Below are 22,535 nucleotides of genomic sequence, written 5' to 3'. Positions count from 1 at the left end.
GAATCTTTGCTTTCCTAACATCATTTCTGCATACCAAAGCTATATTTCTTTATTCCTCCCTTGCAGCTTCCAACACTTTGAGTTTTATAGTATTTTTTTCTTTCTTTCTTTTTTTCCACGTGATTTCACTGCTAATATTGCTCAGCAAATCGAAGTCATTTCTTGTGGTGCAGTGGAAGGAAGCTATCTAAGCAACTAGTACTGATAATTCAGACTGGAATCTGATACTCAAGTTGGGTTCTTCCAGATAACAGTAACACTTTGCAGTATATTCACCCTTTCTGAATCAGTAGAAATGTGAGATGAGTGATTTGTTAAATCTGTAACATGTCGCAACCATCAACATTTCAGCTGTTGATGTTTGCTTCAAGTTGTGCTGTTGCATTTCTGCTGTTTCTCTGAACATAACAGGAGACAAATATTGCTACTAAGCTGAGAAAAGGAAATCAAACCTAACTACATTTTATTGGAAACTGTTTCTTTGTCCAGAGGAAGGTGAATATCAAATGTTTAACAGTATTTGTTTTCTTTGGTTCCCATTGTTTCATACTGAGTAAGGAAAATTGAAGAATTAGAAGTAATTCAAGAAGGAGAAAATCTTCCTTCTGGGATAACAACTCTGGAATGTCTATGCTTATCATTCCCACTGTTTGGGAAAAACTGCATCACATTTTCAACCAGAAGCAAAAGGCATTTGGTGTTTCACTAAGTTACTCACTGCTGAGCAATAGGTACAAAATCTTCCTTACGCCATTAATTTTAGAGGCTATCTTTCAAATTAGAAATCTGAAAATTAGTCTTTCCTAAGTAATTACATAATAAATTACCAGTTTAAAAGTTTGTTTGTTTTGAATGATCTGTTCAGAAAGTTAATAGTTGTAAAGTGGTTAAAGGACCAAGAATCTTTACTCACTTAGTAAACACAGTTGTAAATATCTTTTTTTTTTTTTTTTTTTTAAATTTCTGGTTTAAGTTAGGGATTTAAGACAAATTTGCGCTTTTCCTCATCTGTAAAAAAATTGTTTATTTTGTAATTGGAAATAATATTGCTGAGTGAAATAACAGCTGCTTTGTTCATGCTGCTTTGACTGGACAAATACTCCCACTCAAACATATTTAGTAGAAAGTTCCAGATATGATTGACATGATAGTTGATTCATATGGTGTCGTGATATACCATTTTGTGCAACTGTCATTCTGAATTTGGTATAGAATATTCTTCATCAAGATGATCTGTTAGACTCATCTGCCAGCCTTGTCCTATTTTTTACAAAAAGAGAAAAGGGCAGATTTTGACACTTGATTGACTGGTTTGCTAATAGTAACAACCATTATCTGATAAACTTAGTAGCACTAGTATGTCAGGATGATGCTAGAAGCAGTGACTAGCTGCATACAACATTGATAAGTCAATTGTTAACATTTTGTCCATTGTTAAAATTTGTGTCCAAAGAGAGATGACTTTTTAATGTCATTGAGTGACATAACTCTAAATTAACTCTCTGCAGATGCTGTAGTTTCTTCAGAAACAGTATAGAATACATTGCTCTTCCATTTTTATTACACAATTTAAATTTCTAATAACAAAATGCTGCATTAACAGATTTGTGTGTGTATGCCAAAGTTTGCACTTTTGACTGAAGGATTTATTTATGAAAGTGATCATAGAAATGGTAAATATGTGAATAATCTGACAGTTGCTTCTTACTAACATTAAAATGCCAATTTTAATATTTGCACACAAATATTCAGAATTCACTCCATTTTATTACTAATTTCATATAGAAGTCTTGACTCAGTAAGTGATATTAAAGAAACCGTGTTATGCCAACCAAATGGCCAAAGGAACTTTATTCTTCTTAAGTTTAGAATAGTTTTTTTTTATTATTATTTGTTTCTCAAAATTCAATATTTGCATGGATTTGATCAGAGACATGCTGGGGTTTTGAATGTGCATAGCACTCATATTTCCAGAGTGGTGCCATTCAAAGACTCTGCTCCCATCAGTATGTTTTCCTGTAAGTTGTTATAAAAACAAAATGTATAATCCTACTTTGAAAATCTTGCTTACTTTGTACATAAAAATATTAGCTTGGTACATCTGTGAGATAAGGAATTTAAGTAAACTGGAACATATTTATTAAGTAAAAAATTTTAGGATCTAAACTCCTTAGGTGTGCATGTATGTGCCATCTACACCCTATTTATATAAATACAATGTTTTAGACAGATTTCTCCAACAATTTATGAAAGCTTAATTTCATTCTTTCTTTCCACAAAGAAGTTCTAAATTAAGAAAGTAGGAGGAGATGAACTCTAAAAAATATAGGCATATAATACAATGAGTCTTTCAAACAATCATGCACTGGCCATAATTCCTCTGATATATCTGTATTTTTATATATGGCAGTGCTGGAATTTACCTTAATTGGACTAATGACAGGAGAAAAACAAACTATTTTTTAAAACAATTATCACTGGAAAAAAAAAAGAATATTAGTAATAAATTTTATTCCAGACTATCTGAAAGGGGAGGACAAGAAAAAAGCACTGAACTTTGTAAACAAGAAGAAGATACAAGAAGACAGAAGTCTTTCTTTGCTTTCACTTTTTATTTCTACACCAAATGGATATGTGTTTACTAACTACTGCGAATGGAGAAAAAGATTGAGGCTCCTCTAGAGAGACACATAAGGCCTTGATGAAAGCATCTTTTCCCCATGGAATATTTATGAAGATGTATTCCCATTTCTCTTAATATAGAAAAAGAAAGTATCTGTAAATGGCCAGAAAATAATATGGTTGTGCTAATTATCAGAACTTAAAAAGCAGTGCACTTGCATTCTGAACCAATTTTGGTATCTTCATCAGACAAAGATAAGAGCGGGTTCTAATGAAACTCTGTAGGTTTCCTCCACTGGTAAGAGAGTTACGAACTGAGAGTATGAACTAACAGGAGGAATAACAAAAATTTAAGCCTTTTTTTTATCTTAGGCTCTAAAAACTATGACCTCTTTTACTAAACATGAGGTCTTCTCTGAAAATTTATTTTAGCAGATGCTGTGCTGTTTATGTTCACGTGATGCTCTTTTGCATATATGCTGACAAAACCGTTAGTGAAAAGACATTTTCTTCCTGCTTACCAATTTTGATTTACAAAGTTGCACTGAATTTTGATAGTTCTCCAGAAACATGATGCTAGTTGTATGCAGGTCAAAGATAGCAGCTACAGATCCCTGAGAAAAGAGCTGTAATTGAATGTAATGCAAGGTCCTGTAATAAGCTATGTAAAAATAAATATATTTTTTGACCACTGATTAGAGAAATGAAATGAACTCTGAAGCCAAAGAGCTTACGTTGGCTATCAAAGTAACACTTATTTACCTTACAAAGTAATGTTTCTAATTTAAGGGGACTATATTAACGAGTGCATTTATGCAAATGTATGTTCTCTTCAAGAAAACACTATAACCATCTTTTATTAATGACAAGAGTAACCCAAAATAATATAAAAAATAGTTAAGAGACTTGGAGTGTTTTTTGTTAATTTAAAAGATATAAGTATATGTCAAAAGAAGGTAAAAAAGAAAAAGAGGGAAATAAGGATTTGTAATCACACAGAATAATATAGGGCATGGGAAAAAAAATAAAAAAGCATCTAAAACAATATAACACGAGCTTGTGGATTAATCAAAACTGTCAAGATGCTAAATAAGATAGAACTATCAAGAGACATCAGTAAGTAATTCTGCAAATACATTAGTTAAAAGAAAGATCAGGAAATTCTTGATCCACCACCTAAGTACAATCAGGTAGCTATTATTATTAATGAAAGCAGAGTAAGACCTCAGTCAAAAATATGGAAGAAGGAGAGTGGGGCATGTTTAAAAGGCTCAGATCGGTGAAGACAAGTTGACAAATCCTTGAGATCTTAGCAAATAGACTGTACCAAGCTGAAAGTCACAGGTTACCTTTGAAAATACATGGAGAATGGATGATGAACTGTGAAAGATCGAATATGGTATCTGTTTTTGAAAGGGAAAATCCATGGAACTAGACAGAAATCAGTTCCAGAAACAAATGGAAAAAATGATGAAAATGTAATCGCCTCTATGATGGTAAGGATGAGTTAGAGTCTGTAGGGACAATCCATGAAGAAACTGCATCTAGTTCCCTTCCATGAGAGTATAACAGCAATAGTAGATAAAAAAAATCTTAATTTCTAACACTGTCTTACATTCTATAAAGCAAAGTGAGGAATCTGGCAAAATATCAACATGGTACATAAACAGCCCATTAGAAAATTACTCTCAGACGTTAGTCAACAATAATTTAGAGTCAAAATGAAAGGCCACATCATCAGCCTGCAGTTTTGCTGAGCCTTGTGTTAGGACTTAAAAAAATTTCTATGTTCCATTTAGGACATCAAAAGTTAAGAAGGATATTCACTAACTTGAAAGAGAGGAAGAACAATGACAATTACCAGAAGTCCAAGAATGTCTAGCTAGAAACAGCAAGATGTAGTGAATTGGATTTATTTCTTCTGAAAAGCAGTGGGATGAGGGGAAGTGTAATAGCTGTCTTCATATGTACAAGAGACTGAAAAAGAGAGGAATAGTACAAAACATAACAAACATACTGAACAACAAAGAAGTTTCAGCATAGACATTATTGAAAACTTTCTAACAGTAAGGTTACTTAGGTGCTAAGTAACTTGGGTTTCCTAGGAGGTCTTCGGATTCTTTGTCAAAGATAGTCTTTAAGAGTAGCTTGGATGGATTTATACAAATGTAATATATATCTATTATAATATATACCTAATATAATTATAGTATGTATATGTATATATATTATGCTATATATAATATGTATAATATTATATATTATACATGTATATATTTGTATACAAAGAATAAACTTTGTATGGTTAAGGGCAACTGTATATGTATGTGTATAAGTATGACCTCTGAAGGGACTTCATCTTCGTTTTCTATTTCTGTTTAGCATTTTACACCATTGTGAATTCTTCTAGTTCAAAAACTGTATTATTTAGAAACAGTTGTTTTTGTGTTTACAATGTCACAATGATTTTAATAAAAATTCTCATTCTGATATAAAACTTATAGTCAGCATGCATACTGAAGACTGGTAAATAAAACTCTAAACTGTAAATTGTGATTCTTACAGCTGTATTGAGAGTTAATAGGTCAGATAGATTTGTTTTGTTTCATTTTAGCAAATTTTTGTACAGATTGACCACTTCAAGTTATTGTTAGCAGAAAGTACTGTCTGATTACTTATTGCTTAAGAATCACTATCCAACTATGGTGACAAAAATAAGACCGAGATCCGTGACACGCCTACTACAACAGTTATTTTACAGTCAGAACTGGGCAAAATCCCTGACTAATTCAAACTAGGTTGTGTTTTGAATCAAAACTGACATATGAGATTATATCATTTGCAAAATTGTTACATTTGAAGTATCACATTAGAGCAACAGTCGGCAGTATAATGGATCTGTTTGTCGTTAATTCAGTTAAATAACAAAACAAATGCGATGACTATCACTGGTATAAAGGCAATTAGCACGTTTTGTTTTAGATGCAGTAATATAATATGCTAGATTTCAAATTCATCCTTGTGGGCAGTAACTTATATTGTTAAGATGATATTTTTATTTCAAAAACTTCAAATCAAATCAGTATTTTATCATTAGCTATTTAGGATTTTCCACCATTAAGACGCTTGATGTTAGGAGTCTTAGTTTCTGCAAGATTATTCTGACAGTCTCTGACTGACATGTTAGAGAAAAATTCCATTATTTTCTACTGAGAAAAAATCTATTTGTTCACTGACTGGCATGTTACTTTCCAAAATTAAACAGCAACAAATATTTTACTTTATATTTAGTTAGGACGGTTGCAAACTTTTCTTCCTAATGTACACAGAAGTACAAAAACATAGAACACACTTATTTCCTCTCATAATTCAGAACCACATTAGCTCCAGAACCGTACACATCTGATGTTTGTGTTGATATTGCTTTTTATGAATTTTAAAATTGCAGAAAAGTGTTATGCTGTATAACATTTAGCAGTATTCTGAATTAGTTACTAAAAATTATGAAAAATACACAGATATAACTATCAGCTTAGCTTCACATCAGAATTTTTTTTCCTTTCTTTCTTTCTTTCTTTTTTTTTTTATCAGTTAGGAAAAGAAGGGAATTGTCATTTGAAGGATTTATAAGGTACATGAGTTCAGAAGATTGTATAATATTCAAAAAAGAGCACCGGACCGTCTACCAAGATATGAACCACCCATTATGTGACTATTTTATTTCATCTTCTCACAATACCTACTTGGTATCTGACCAGCTAATAGGGCCCAGCGATTTAAATGGATATATCAGGTATTCAGATGCAGGGTTTTTTTAATCAATATTGTAAAGATTCTTTGACTTTTTAAAAGTGGTTCACAGGTAATACTGTTTGGCAATAGCCATTGCAGATGAAAGTGGAAAATGAGAGTCTTATTTTATTTTGTGTGTAATCTTTTCAAGATATTTACCAAACCACCTGTTCATAGCCTGGAAACAATCCATGGTTTCACTTATAGCACATAATATCTACTTCATAGCAAATGAAATCTATAGTATACAGCACAATATACGATTTAATCAGTTTTTAATCTCAACATACCATGCAAAAATTAGAAATAAACATAAAATTCCTTGGTCAACTCAGTTCTGATCAATATACAGGACATAAGGGCACATTATGTTGCTGTGTGTCAAGGTTATCAGTGATTAGCGTGTATTGCAATGCAGTCAATTTAGAAACAAAAACAAAAAGGGGCAGGGGTCTAATGTGGGCATTATAGTAGCTGAGAGAAGAGAAACTGTGTTCAGTTGTGCAGCATATGACTCCAAGAGCAGAAGGAAACAAGAATGCCTTATGGCCAAGGTGCATTTAGAAGAAACAAGAAGAGTGGGAGAAAAAGGCTTATATATTTGTCATGATTTTGGCTGGGATAATTAAAAGTCATGTGATCTTTTTTTTTGTTTTGGTTGCTGTCTAGATATTTTCTAATGGCTTGCAATCATCAGAAACACTAGTGAATTTAAAATTATATGAGGTAAAAACTGTGTTGCTTGAAATAATTGCAAACATGATGTAAAACCCTTTCACTTCCTGTTTTCCTATGGCTATAAAAATATATATATGCTAGAAAATAAGAATATATATGGCTAGAAGCATCTTCAAGATATTGTTAAATGTAAAGGATGGGACTTAAAGGACAGTATCAAAGTAAGCTAAAATAATGTACAAGAAATTCTTAATTTCAAAGGCTGCTCCAAAAGTAATGTCTTCTTTTTTTTTAATGTTGGCCCACAATGTCAGAGGAAAATGTTGGTGGCATGGCAGTAGAGGTTGAACCTTCCCACCAATATTCCATTACATTTTGTTGTTGTGTGACAGATGGCAGCAGAGGGGCAGTCTGACAAAATGTTGTCTGACCTGGAAGAACGTATGAAGCAAAGCTGTATCATTGAATTCCACCATGCAGAAAAAATGACATCCATTGATGTTCATAGATGCTTGCTGCATGTTTATGGAGACCAAAAAGTGGATGTGAGCACAGTGAGGTGGTGTGTGAGGCTTTTCAGCAGTGGCAACCACGACATGGCAGACAAGCCGTGTTCTGGATGTCCACACGCAGCTGTCACACCACAAAATGAAGAGCATGTCAATCAGCTCATCTGCGCGAATCATCTGATTACGACCAGGGAACTGCGTATGCAGCTGAATATTGGTTTCAAGGTGCTGGAAATGATGTTGGCAATGTTGGAATATCACAGTTTGTGCCAGTTGTGCCATGGAAGAGAAGGAACATCATATGCAAGTTTGTCAGGACCTACTGAACCAATACAAGGCTGAAGGTGATCGCATCGTTACTGATGATGAGATGTATTAGCACTGTGAACCAGAGTCAAAACAGCAGTCTGCAGAGTGGCAACGTGAGAATTCCCACTTGAGGAAAAAGCAAGATGCAGCCCTCAGTGGCTAAAGTGGTGTACACTGAATTTTGGGATAGGAAAGGGGTGATTCTTCTGGATTTCCTGGAATCTGGATAAACCATCAACTCTGACCACCACACCAGAACACTGACAGAGATGATGGCTGGACTTCTACAGTCAGGCCAGAGAAGAAGTCAATCTTGCTCTTGCAAGATGATAATGGCAGGCCCCATACCGGTTGGAAGATCATGGAGTGCGTTGTCAATCTTAGTTGAACTGTCCTACTACACCCACCATATAGACTGGATTGGGCTCTATCAAAGTGTTATTGTACTCTTTGTATCTGTCCTAGTTTCCATGGAAATAATAGGAGGCATTACTTTTGGAACTACCTACACAGTAGCAAGACAAATATTAGAAACCTAAGTGATTTAAGGGGAACCATTAATCTACTAAAAGTTCAAGCAGTAAATTTAAGGCATCCAGGAAACTTCAGCCCTGCCTCTTAGAAATTAGGTGTGCAGAAAAGAGCTAAAGAATGTAACAAACAAGCAGGACCCTATTCTTTAAGTGTGATGGTAATATACTGATCCTTTTAAGTGTAATGGCTTTCAAACTGTCAAACAAATTGTGGAATAATAGCAACAAAAAATGCCCTTTCAAGTATTTCTTATTCTATTCTAAGCATCCATTTACCAACATTCCAAAGTCTTTTCTCTAAAATGTTGACTCTCTTTGAATCTCTTAACGAAGGATATTCATATAATCTATCGTCCTCCTTAATGATCTAATAAATTTTATTACCTAATATGCCTAAGATGAGCAGCAGAAAATAGAGCTCTGTCTCATATATTTATAACTTCCTAGGATTTATCTTTTGTGATTATAGACTAGTATTTTTGTAAGTATTTGATGTGCTTGTAAGCAGAAATACAGTGATATAAAAAGAAGTGAGGTGTTTTCCATTTAACTGTAAATTATTTCTTTTGTTCTTTCAAAGTGCTCTGTTAAAAGGATGTCGTTGTCTGGAAATTGACTGCTGGGATGGCTCAAACAATGATCCTGTTGTGTATCATGGTCACACCTTAACAAGCAAACTTTCATTTTGTTCTGTAATTCATGCAGTAGACAAGTATGCTTTTGCGGTATGTATATATATGTCAGTTGAAATGCTATGGTGTTTTTATAAAGCCTGCAAATATACTGTTATCTGAGATTCTCAGTGGTAAAAAAAAATTCAAAACTGAGACAGTCCTTGTAGAATGAACATCGCTAAAATAAATTACAGGAAAACTGTACTATCAGTTTATTAATGAATGATAAATGTATTTTGCAGTTTCTTAGGTGGTATTCTTACCTAAGGTCATTTAGTTAAGGACTGAAAATGAACTGAACAACTATTTCAGAATCTGTCTAATGTTTTACCTTCCTTCTTTATATCTTGTCATGTCTTCACTTATTCTTCTGTTGCTAACACTGTCTTATATCCTAAGCTGGATTTCACAAAATAGAGAAAATGTTAGTCTAGAACTGAGTTTGAGATTTATTCTCCTTCCATTTCCACTTCTTCCTCTTCTTTTTTTTTTTTTTTAATTCAAGACCTGATACCGGTCTTTCTATCAGATGATTCATTAAGGCAATGTCCTTTCTGGCTATCTTTGGCAAAAGAACAAAAGCTGGAGATATTTTTGGTACTATCTCAATCTCTTGTATAGGTTTCTGTTAAAACTTCTGATGAAATGATGTCCTGCAAGACTGTTAATATGAGTTGCATAATATATGTACATATGTACGGTCATACATTTATATGGATTTTTATACACACACATATATAGCCTATTCAGATTTAAGCTGGTCTTCATCAGATGTCAGATATAGCTCACCTATCTTTGCTATTAAATCATATATTGTATAAAGGTATAATGTAGACTTCATTTAGAAACATGAGTTATAGAAAAAGATGATAAAATTGTATCAAGAAATAATAGTTCCTATCAGTCTAAGTTAAGATGTGCTTCTGATAGTGGTCACTAGAAAAATTCCTCAGTGAAAAAGTGTTAAAAATTGAATAAACATAAAGTGATTCTTCTTTTGTAAATTGTCAGTTTAGATCCTACCCAAGCAAAGATTTTATTCATTAGCTGATGATTTATGAAAATTACTTACACAGTTGAAATGGACATGTTTCCTTTGAGCTATTCTCTGAAGTCTACCAGATTTTCCATGTTTTGCCTCTGTTGCTTGAGTACTGTGATGGATAAAGATTAGAGACCCAAGAATATATTGTGACATCATAAAAACATTTGGATTGCTTTTTTAAATCTCTGTAGACTTGTTTCTATCTTCTCTCAACTTCCAGCGGATGATTTGTTTTTTTCTCTTCTTTTCCCTTTTCCATAAATATTGTGAGCTTTATTGTTCTTTAATAAACCTGAAAAAACAAACACATGCTCTGAATATTTTTCAAATAAAAGGTAAATATGAATTATTAAGGGGCCTTTTGCGCAATATTTTTGGGGATCTTCTTTTTATTAATCATAATAGACTTAAATTCTATTTTTTAGGCATCTGATTATCCAGTTGTACTGTCTTTGGAGAATCACTGCAGCCCTAAGCAACAAGAAAAGATGGCACATTATTTACTAAATATCCTAGGTGACAAACTTCTTACTTCAACAATTGGTGACACAGTGGTGGCTCAATTACCTTCTCCTGAGGTAATACTATCGTATTTCGCTCTGTGAAAGACAGTGAAAAAAACTGTTGCCTTTTTTGTTTACGCTCTTCTGAAACTGCTCATCTGGCATCTGAATGGACTTTAGATGGTGAAAAATAAATAAAAAATTAAGCAACACAAAATACATGAAAATATTTTCTTGAAGAAATAAATCATACAGATTGATGGGAATTTTAGTTTACAGGAAAACTGTTTCCAGTACCATGCTGAAGCGTGTATTTGTAAAATACTAACATAGTAACACTTTTTTGCGAAGTCTTAGATGTTGCAGTTCACATGAATCCAATTTCTGGTGCTTTGTATACATTACATTTTTTATTTTATTTTATATTCAAAAGCAGTTAACTTTCCACTGCATAAATCTGCCCTCCTTAAAGGCAAATGCTCTCCCCTGCGTTTAGATTACCACATTTCTGACATATGACTGCTTCTGTAGATGATCCACACTATGATAATTTAATTCATATTAAGTCATAGTTTTTTCCAAGACAGAAACTGGCCGGAATAGGGAAGTAGCTATTTCATCTGATACATGATTCTGTAGGAACCCAGCAGATAAAGCCAGGAAGTAAATTAAATCAGAATTGTTAACATCAGTAACAGAATATATGTTTTTTTAAGCATGACAGTCTTCTGATTTCTAATAAAGACCTAATAACATATATTAACTGATAGGAGTGTAACTATAGTTGCTCAGATATGGGACTGATTCAACAGCGCTAATAGTGATAATTAGCACAGCTCAAATACAGTAAATACACTTACTTGGAGACAGACTATGACTTATTAGCCGTAACAACCCATCTTGAACAAAAAATTGCTAGGAATAATGTGGTCAAGTGAATTACTGTTTCCTATATGAGTAATTTTACTAGCAAATTCTTAACAGATGAATGCATGTAACTATATTATATTCATACCAAATACAAAGGGAAAGTTTTTAATTTCTATTTTGAAGCTTTCCTGTGTGAATCATCTGTATATTATCCGTAGTTCTATGCAAACCTTTGTCTTCCAGTAAATATTGAAATAAAAAGTAGATTTAAAATAAAGTAAAAAGCAGAAATTTTGAAAGGAAATGATTATACACTCTAATTTATCCTACTAATTATCTTGACTACTTTGCTAGGATTTGTTAACAACCTGCTGTAGGACTTAAAAAGATCCTTCAAACATTTGACTTGGGACTAACCAGTTAATCCCTGCTTTTCTTATCTCAGATTTCTGTGGCAAGGGCCTTCAGCAGCAACTTCTACTCACCTCATGAGACTGAAACCTTAAGTTTCTAGTGTGGAAATCCTCACTGACAGCTAGTGTTGTAACTAGTTTTGTTTGTCCTGTCAAGGGATACATGCAGCTCATGCAAGTCTTCCTGTTTTCACTCAGTCTCAGAGTTTTTTAAGAATTAAATGGAGTAGTGCCCTCTTAAATAGTGAAAATGAGATAGCTAAAAGCGCTCCCGATCTGTTAAACTCAGAGCTCAGACAGTACTGATATTATTGGTTTAAAATATCTCGATAATTGGGATTTATAAGGCTGTCAAAAGACATCCATTCAAACTTTTAATAAGCATGATTCTATTCTAGAATCATCAAAGAATTCTGTTTGTCTGTATGTTTGTTTGTTTTAACAGTTGTGCTTAGCAATAGTGTCCTGTTATTTACATTACATACAAATTTTGACAATGCCTCAAAAGTTTCCTTCATGTTAGGCTTAATGGAAGGTGTCCTATATTTGACCTATATCAATATTTAAGTCAGTAATATAATGATTAAAATAAAAATGATATAAAGCTTTATACTGACTTCAGCTTTGTTACTTAGCAAGATTTTCAGAATTTGATATTCTTAATGAAGTTGATCAGGAGAGAAGAGAGAACATGCTAAATCTATATAGATATTCTTCTCATTTTATTTTTTGTTTTCTCTTTCTGAGGCTCCTAGAATAAACATTAATTGCTATGGTCAGTAGGTGGTTTTTCCTGATCCATTTCACACTACTTATTCTGGGATTCTTGTATTACCTTAGCTGTTCTGATTTGTGTTGTACATTGTATTAACTAGAAAGTCAATTTAGTACAAGATTTGGGTTTTCTTGATTTAATTATTGAAATATTTTTTTTCAATTGATTGTACCTAAAGGTTCTCTTTTGACAGTCTCGAGTGACCATTATGATCTAGGGAAGGTCTATTATGCTTTACGTATTTACATTTTTTGATATGTCTGCAGTTTATAAATTCATACATAATAAAGGTATATTTTTAAAAACATTTTGTATTTTATATTTAAATTAAAAAATATATAAGTTATAGTGGATGTTCAGACTTTTAGCTCATTATCTGCTTAAAAGATTTAGACACATTTGTACAAAAAGATCTCAAATGTTTAGCACAACTGATTGTCAGTTAAAGAACTCAAATTTCACAGTCACAGATTTTGTAACCATACGTTTGTTATAAGTACTTTTGAAGATCTGTTTGAAGCTCAAACTTAAAATGTGTGGCATGTCTTTTTAGTTCATGGTTCATTTTCAGTGATTTGGGTTAACTGTTATTGGAATCTGCTTCTGGCCCAAAAGTAAAAAAAACCTCTTTTTGCTACAGCATTTTTTGTAGCTGCTTTTGAAAAGAATATTATGATTTTAAATTGTTATCTTTATAGTAAAAAAAAAAAGTTTTTCCTACCTGAGGGTGTTTACCACTTTTCTGTAATAATAAGTAAACCATTTTAGAAATTCCTTAAAACTTTATGGCCTCTTTTTATGCAATGAAACAAATGATAGTCTTTCTTTACTTGAAGCAAATTTATATGCAGTACATCCAAGGAAAGGTTTTAGAACTTTTAAAAATATGAGTACTCATATTAAAACTCTTCTAAAAATAGCACGGAGAAAGAATGGGTGTCTCGGGAAGAAATGAAGGAAGTGTTAAATGGCATCCTTATTCCGAATCACCCATGCAGAGAGACTAATCAAACTATACACAAGCATGACATTGATAGATATTAAGTATAAGATATCTCATTCCACTAGCACACCGACAAACAAATAATACCAGATCTGAAGTAATAGTATCAGCAATGAAGACTGCATTTCAAATAAATGGAACGTCTATTTTGTTCCCTACATCTCTAGTATTTGTTATATAGATTTAATTTTATATGCATGTTTCTGTCATTCCTATTTTTCATATTGATTTAGTGGATAATTTGTAATACAATATTTGCTACACATATAAGTTCAGTTATTCTTTACTTAATGTAGAGTATTTGTTCCCTGTTAACTTTCCCTATACTATAACCTTCCCCTTCACTAGTGCATATGAATCATAAGGAATATTTTTGTGGACCACTTTATCCAAGAACCTAATTTTTATTACTCACTGACAGTAACAACACCAGTGTTATGTCTACTATGTAATAGCAAGATTATTTCATAAGTGAAATCAATACATATAAGTATCAGAGGTATAGATGAAAGGCATTTATTGGAAATGATAACTTTCATGAAGTTTTTCTGAAGTCTTTTGTTACAGAAGAAGGGATATTACTAGCAAAAAAATGCCTTATTTGTTATAGAAGGAGTGAAAATTTACTAGATGAGAAAAGTGACAAAAAAAATTCATTTGAATTATTCTAAATTTATTTCAAATCTTCAGTTAATGAAAACATATAAGTATTAATGCAAATATCTCTCTCTGTAGCCGTCTAACAAGACAATGCTCTACCTTTCTTAAATTACTGTCTTAGATTTAATACTGCTGCGGTTTGTTTTCTTTTTTTCTTTATTTCCCATTTCTCCTTCCCCTCCAAAAAAATCATCAATTACTACATATTATGAAATAGCTTCTCATTTCGTTGCAGAATTTTTTCCTATATATATGACTGGATATTCATTTGATTTAAAAAAATGCTGTGCAACATCATAGCAAAAGTGTATAGAGAAAAATGAGAAATATCTTCAGTATTAAACCTACTAAAATATATAAAGATTTGTATAGTTTTTTAAAACATTATGCTGATGGAGCAAGGTGCTGTTACTGACCTGAAAAATTCTGCTTTCAAGTTAGTAATCTCTAAAACCATCATGGTGGTAGAGATATTGGTTACGAATGTTCTTTTATGTATTGGAACTGTATGTATAGAGATCTTTATTTTCTCTAGAAAAATTCATAGTCCTTCATATGAAACATGCACATTTAAATATGACACATAAAATAGAAAAACTACTTAGTCAACACATTATCAAATTCTATTAATTTCCATGTATAGGTAACATCAGCACTTGGGTCCATTGTGTTCCTGATAATGGTAACATAATAACAGAGGTTTTAATTTGACATACTAGAGAAGTATGCACTAATGCACAAATCAAACAACAGTTTTTTAGCAGTTAGGTAAAAAAACCAACTTCAAATGAGCATCAGATAAATGGCTGCAAGTCTACATAAAACAATAGATTCAAGCTTAGCAAACAATATATTTCCTGCATCTTACCTGACCATCACCTCTGACACTTCCTTAACTTCTTACCTCAGTCTTTCTCATATCTGTATCTGTGTAGCGCAGAGCTTCCTGTTTTTCCAGTTGTATTGTTAGATATTCACATTCTATTGCATACTTTGATCTCCAGACTCTGTTTCTGTTTACCTGCTTTTGAAACCTGCATCATTGATATCTATATTCACTGTATTGTGCTCTCTCACTTCATTATACTTAATAAATAGCTTAATAAATAGCTAAGAAAATGTATTAAACATTGTCTAAATATGAAATTCTACAATTAGAACATACATAATTCTAGTTATCACTGCTTCTTGTCTACAGGCATTAAAATTCAAAATATTGGTTAAAAATAAGAAAAGTGGAACAATTGAAGAAACTATGCTCAGGAAGGGTCAGGACAGTCGTGGTGAAACAGGGGAAGTAACTGAAGATGAACTTTCATCAAGCGAAGAGGAGACTGATGAAAAAGGCCCTCTTTGCCCAAACAGTGGTACATCAAAAAGAAAATCTGAAGGTAGATCTTCACCTCCACCTCGAAAAAAAGCAAAGGTAAAAACTTATGTAACAGTTGAATTTAGAAAACGCATAGCTCTCTGTCAGCCTTTTAATAAAAAGAAGAAATATGCTATCTCTGAATAGAGACTACATTTAAAATATAGGCTTTAATATTACTTAGAGAAATACATTTTGAAGGATCTAGAGTTTTCCTGAATCTTTCCATGAATTCCAAACTGGACCATATTTTAATATCCAACTAAAAAAGACCTTTCCTGTGCTCCCATCCTAAATTGCACTTGCATTTTTCACTTTTGAATCTTATGCTTGCCCTCGGTGATCACTGACACAATAGGCTCAACTGCTTTGTTGATCCCAAAGCCTTTCTGGAGCTATGCATGAAGGACACTCATAGTGTTTTTTGATGATGAAGGACAGTTTTATATCTATTCCATCCTAAGGTCTAACAGTCTGTCTTGGAGATTTCCTTTGTTCTGAATTTACACATTAAATGAAGCATAGAATTCTGGTTGCACTAGTACATTTTAAAGTACTTATAATAGAAAATTTGTTGCAGCACTTACTACGTGAAGACATAATATTAAATACTACTTCTGAAACAGACACTATAAAAATTAGATGTCATTTTCTTTTTGATTAACAAATTGAACTTAAACATTTTGTTAATCAAATAGTAGCTCTCTTAACATGGAAATCCAGAAATCCATTGCTTTCAAACTACTTTGTTCAACATTTGTTCAACACAAGTAGGCAGGATGCATCCAGTATCTAGACAATTTTGCACGTCACGCTGTGATTATAAGAATATACAGACAGACTGATCCTCAGGACTCAACATTTTTACTGAGAGACAGTAAGTTCCTCAGTATCTTTTCTTCTCTCAATGATTTGAAGTGCAAGATCTTTTCTTCTTTCTCTTTCCACATGATAAGAAGAGATATGAAGGCAAAATTCTGAGGGAGGATGTGATAGGGGAAGAAAAGTTTCCAGATAATATAGTCGTGTATTTGTAACATTATGTTGCAGACCAGAACACGTATCACATGCATCTGGATCAATTCTAACTAGAGATGTCTGGTCACATTTCACATGGAGAAGAGAACCCATGGGAACCCACATGGGGTTCCACTCTATTGGATTGGGAGTATTTATTCTGTGATCCAATCCTATTGTTCTGTTAGGAGGGCAGGAGAACATTCAAATCTACACCCGAGATAACCTGGTGACATTGTTGGTTTTGGCTTTGACTTCATCACTATCCTTCACTTTGAGAGAGTTGTATTATTCAACTCTGTGCCAGTAGACTCCCATTGCTCCTCATGGGACATATCCCCACAATAAATAATGCACTTTGCATAGTTTATGTCAGATGAGAATTTACTTTCAGAAGTTTTAATGGAATGTAAACATTATTGACACTGTCAGCTCTTTCTGCATACTAGCACTGATTAGCTCATACCTCTGTGTTAAGTCAAATTAAGAGGTCACATAGTACCTCAGTTTAAGAGATAATAGGCTGGTAAAATTTCCAACTCACTTTCACTGTATACAAGCCTTTGCTTTTGCTTGCTTTGGTAATGGAGCAAGACTAAATAAAGACTTTGTCCAGAGAAATTTCCATCTTAATTAAGAATAGAGTTTGCCTAACATCAGAGCAGTACTTGCAGGAATATGTCTTTGATTGATTTGTTTGACATGTCAAAATATTCTCCTGTTATCTACTTTTTTGTAGTTGAGTTTGTGCTGTCAGTGTATATACTCTCTTCTACTCTTTTTTCTTTCTCAAAGTTCTTCCTACCAGCATTTATTTTCTGGAATTTTATGTACTTAAGAATATGAAGTTGGTCATATATTTAACATATGAGTAATATTAAGAGCCATGAAAAATGACTGTAGTTTATACATCTGTCTGAAAAGCAGGGAAATGTTCAAGCTGCCCAATATTATGCCAGGAAGCACTAGAAAGCATCCCTGCATCCACCCCACATCTACTGCGATTATCACAAAGACAATAACCTTAATTGTCTCTGACTGGATCAACCCTTACTACCATAAATTGTATCTTAAGGTGAAATACACATTAAATGTGACACATTTTCCCACACTTTATATGTCTGATTTTATAACTTCTTCTGAATTGTTAATAATGTAATATGCAATGCAATTTTTTTGTGTTCTTACATTATTTTATTCTCTGATTAATAGATGAAGAAGATAAAGATTGCCATTGAGTTGTCGGACCTTGTGATTTATACCAAATCTGAGAAGTTTGTAAGCTTTGAGCATTCAATAGCCAATCAGAAGTGCTATGAAAATAATTCAATTGGAGAGCTTAAAGCACGAAAATTTTTAAAACATGCAGGTATTTTCTTTTAATTTCAACAGAGAAAAATTACAGTGTTATGTTTCATTGCTTAGGCATTGGAAGGGTTAAAAAGCTTTACAAAATGTATCTTGTCCAATTTTACTTGGCTGTTTCTATAGCACTGTTTAGAAATAACTTGTTATTTTCACTGCATTTTTATATTTCATTTGGTTTTGTGAGCAAATTTGAAATTCAGCATTGTTTTAATTACACGTAACTTTATAAGAACAAGTATTAACATGGTATACAAAATGTATGGATTCCTTTTGGTTCATTTTTTCCTACATGAAATGATTTAAAAGTTACATGAAAATGTAAGGAACAGGTTGTTTTTTGTTTTTTTTTTTTTGTTTTTTTGTTTGTTTGTTTGTTTGTTTTCTGTACACAATCTGTAGTTCTCAGTGGAGCTGAGCATCAGTACTTCTGACTCTGATGACAGCTGCAGATGAGAGAATCCACATGAAATGAATAAACCCCATAGAAGACAGTTTGTTCTTTGGACCACATCTTTCGTATGGGCCAAGCTGGATTACTGAAAACTCATTCTGTGCTGGGCTATCTCCATTTGGTGCAGCCGGTACAGCATAGTCTCTGCTGTTTTAACTCCAGCTGTCTGACAACAGCCTTCTGGGAGTATTAAGAGCAGAGATCACTGACCATGAGAATGAAGTCTGCCATAGCCCATTCATTCAGGGCCAGCCCAGCTGCCGTCTACTCTTCACAGAGATGATTCAATGGTTGGTTAAGTGAATGGTGCTGAACATCATTAAAGCAAGTAGGCTTTTGCCAGCTGTCCATACTGAAAGTCCTCTCTGGTCTGTCTAGCAACCTAGGAAACATAAAAGTAGCTCAGCTAAAATAAACAGACAGGAGGAAAATGGAAAGGATCAGAATGATGATCCTGGAAGTTTAAAGCTTTCTTTTTAATCATTTAACTGGATAGAAGTTATTCTAGATTTTCCATGTCTGTGTGGTTTATGTCTTTATGGGAGGTAACCATGCTAGGAGTAAGAAAATCAACTGACTTGGATAGTTAAAATCTTCTGAAGGAGGCAAAGAAGACAATAAAGTGTGTTTTAGAAATGTGTTACTCACTGGTCTTGAGATGATTCATTTGATTTTTCTAAGCCTCAAAGCAGAAATCAAGTTTAAATTATTTGAAGTTAGGATAGATGTTTTTCCGCTTGAATAACTGAAGAATGAATGGGGCTTTTTAACCAATTTCCTGTTTTGTGTCTTTTCTATTTTACAGGGGAACAGAGAGCTTTAGTGTAAAAATTGTGTATTTAGTAAATAAAAAGGTGAAGAAGATTTTCCTGAAGGAATGATTTTGGTTATTATACCTTCAAAAAATCTGCATACTAGAAAAAATGTTTTTAAAGAACATTTTAAGGTTTTAAAATATGATTTTAACCATATCTCAAAGTGTGACGTATAGTAATGTAACATGCATAGAAATGTCTTAAAATCTTATCATTTATTTAAATAAGAGCTCTATTTTTATAAACGTATGCCTTAACAAGGTTTTACGATTCTGTTTTTCAGCTACTCAGTTTGTTTCACATACTTCACGATTCATTACAAGAATCTACCCAAAAGGAACAAGAACAGATTCTTCAAATTATAATCCTCAAGAGTTCTGGAATGTAGGATGCCAAATGGGTATGTATGTTTACTGACTGTTGCATTCAAGGCTTCACAGAGACTATAGAGATATAAGTTTTACCTTGCCATAGTATATTTTGTGAGGTACAGGTTTCATATTTTCCTTCAGTGGCATCATTTTGTATTATCTAAACTTGTACAATCTTCATATTCTGGTAATTTTTATATCCCAGAATCTCAGAATTCTGATATGGAAGAACTAAAAGGAATATTATTTTAAATTATCTAATTTTGTAATTAATTAGAATTAAGTCATAGCTAATTACAAATATAAATTTTTGTTAAATAGATATATATAGCATATCCCAAACATCCCAAATTATTAAAGTTCACTAATTCCTTTGAACTACTGTGTTTTTTATTCCCTATTAGAAACTGAGAAAAAAAAGTATTAAGGACAAGATATTATTAGGCTTTGAACCTTATTTTGTATTATTCCCAACTCTAACACTGCATAAAAGCATGATTTAATCTTCTGAAACACTGTAGCAAAAGCATATATATACAACTTTCCACAGCTAAAACATAACTTCCTTCTCTTTCTTTGTACAACTTCATTTTTTTTTTTAATTAATAATTCTGTGATATTTCTCTGTGTCTATCTGTGTGGAGAGTCTAAACAATAATTTATATTTTACTGCCTGTCTGTTTTGGCTGAAATTATTGTGTTAACTATGTTACCTTAGGTTTAGAGGTAAAACAACACATTAAACAGTGTACTTCCTGAAACAAAAATTTTGCAGTGTTCCTTTCAAGAAAATTAACATAGATTACATTATTTTGCATTCTGTAATATTCAAATTCTATAATCTCCATGATTATTTGTCAGCTGTGGGTGAGGCATTACTAGAGCATCTTTATAGGAGAAAGTTGGAAATGTAGCTTCCTTTTTTAAGCTTCTTGTTTCTTGTTATCTTTCCTCTATTTATCTCTCTCTTAAAAAATATATATATATATATATTTCTTTATCTGCTGGAGCCTAAAATTCCCTGTAGCTATCTTGTACTTAGCAACAGAATAGAAGAAGCTGTCTGTTCAACTAAATGGGGGCATTGTAGGAATGCAATTGCTTTTGTATTTTGCTGAAGTTTCCCTATAGCATGGAATTAGAAGAGATGATGGAAAAGTATAGATGTGTGATTTAGGAATCTGCACTGCAATGAAATCCTCATCTGAAGGATCTGTTTGATTTTCAATGGTTTTGTGTGAGTAGGGTGGCACTGATGCAGGAGATGTGTGCACAACAATTAATATTGTCAAGAATTCCCAGATTCTGATAGCTACTACAAAGATGCACTCAAATGCTCCTGATCAGCTGAATGCCAAGTCACAGCTGCCACCGTCTTCAGTGACTTAATATAAGGAAAGTAAATTTAATGTCTTCCTTTTCAGCGTATTTCAAAGTAAGTTTGCACCCTGAGCAATAAAATAACAGTAACCTTGGTTTCTCTTCAGTTCAAGTTAGTTTTTAATTTGAAAGTGTTAAAGATAAGCATGACTTCTCTTCTCAGCAGGCTTTGAAAAACCTCTTACCTGTAAGCACTTTCCCCTCTTTAATGGCTTTAGGCATGATCTTGCTTCATCATTTTATTCTTCAGTTTAAAAGCAATATTTTTGCAGCCGTATATGTATTCTATCATTTATTCTGACTATATCAAAATCACCTGAGGGGGTCCGTGGAGTGAGCAGGGCAGTCTGCCACAGACTTCCAGTTTCAAGAAGTGAAAGAGATGGTCTCACTTTCTTACATTACAATTCACACTCATACAGTGAAAAGTATGACTTTCACTTTGCCTTCAAGGCTCTGGAATTTATGTGAAAAAGGCTTCCCATCGCTATGGCCCTGACCACAAGCAGTGGAGGACAGCCTCAAGCCTGAATTTGTTAATATTTGCCAACCATCTACCCAAACTACACAGTGCTGTCAGGATGTACTGTGGGGAGCAGTGACTAAGGAGGCTGTGTAAAATTTCCTACTCAGTATTGGCTGTTCAGTGAAAGAACTGAAATGTACTCAGATCCCCTCATAATTCTCTCATTACAAATTCTGCTTCACATTTTCACTATTGTATTGAGGTATAGTTTTACAACTACTGTGGGAGTAAAAAATTACTAGCCAGTATAAATTTTATTTGTGTCTGTGTTTTCATAAATATTTATTTATGGTGCATATTTGATATTGGGCTAGGCTATTGCTGGAAGTATCTCACCATTACCATGCCATTTGAAATTGGTTTGATATTCTGTCTTGATTGGTTAATTCTCACTTAACTTGGTGCTGTGCTATTGTGGGATTATTTATTTGAGGTGGTGCACTCTCTGTATTGTCTGCTTTGCTATTAAAAAACAGTATGCTTGTTTCATGCTTGGAGAAAGAACTAGCCAGAAGTCCTTAATTTTTAAGGGCTTATCACACAGCAGTTTACTAGTTTTATTTCTTGTCTTTACATCTCCACAATGATCTGTTTAAAGAATATCCATTTTTTTAAATCTCAAAGAGGGCTTATGTACCTCTTAATGACTACATTGATCATTAACTTGGAGTATACTTTAAAACAAAATCATTTTGAGGATTTGCATACATCATATGCAAACATATGATTTTTGCTTTGGGCCCCTTCATGGAAGAATTAAAAATATGCAGGAAATGGTTAGATCTGCCCTCTTGGTCACAGCACTTGCATCTTCATTTAAAGGAATGCTTTTCTCATGGGAATAGTCTGATT

The 22,535-nt window shown here is 33.1% G+C and overlaps 1 protein-coding gene across 2 annotated transcripts in view; it reads left to right on the top strand.

Annotated features, from left to right (window-relative positions):
- The window catches only part of PLCZ1 (phospholipase C zeta 1), a 44,890-nt gene that overhangs the window by 5,406 nt on the left and 16,949 nt on the right, over positions 1-22,535 (top strand). For both annotated transcript variants that reach the window (XM_021390945.1, XM_021390935.1), the window contains exons 4-9: positions 6,214-6,415; positions 9,024-9,168; positions 10,588-10,740; positions 15,585-15,812; positions 17,985-18,141; positions 19,690-19,806. In XM_021390945.1, coding sequence (XP_021246620.1) covers positions 6,214-6,415; positions 9,024-9,168; positions 10,588-10,740; positions 15,585-15,812; positions 17,985-18,141; positions 19,690-19,806 — 1,002 coding nt within the window. The remainder of the gene's footprint in view (positions 1-6,213; positions 6,416-9,023; positions 9,169-10,587; positions 10,741-15,584; positions 15,813-17,984; positions 18,142-19,689; positions 19,807-22,535) is intronic.

Source organism: Numida meleagris, chromosome 1 (genome assembly GCF_002078875.1).
Source record: "Numida meleagris isolate 19003 breed g44 Domestic line chromosome 1, NumMel1.0, whole genome shotgun sequence".
Classification (NCBI taxonomy): Eukaryota; Metazoa; Chordata; class Aves; order Galliformes; family Numididae; genus Numida; species Numida meleagris.
Note: the sequence above shows the minus strand (reverse complement) of the source record. Positions and strands in the feature narration are given on the sequence as shown.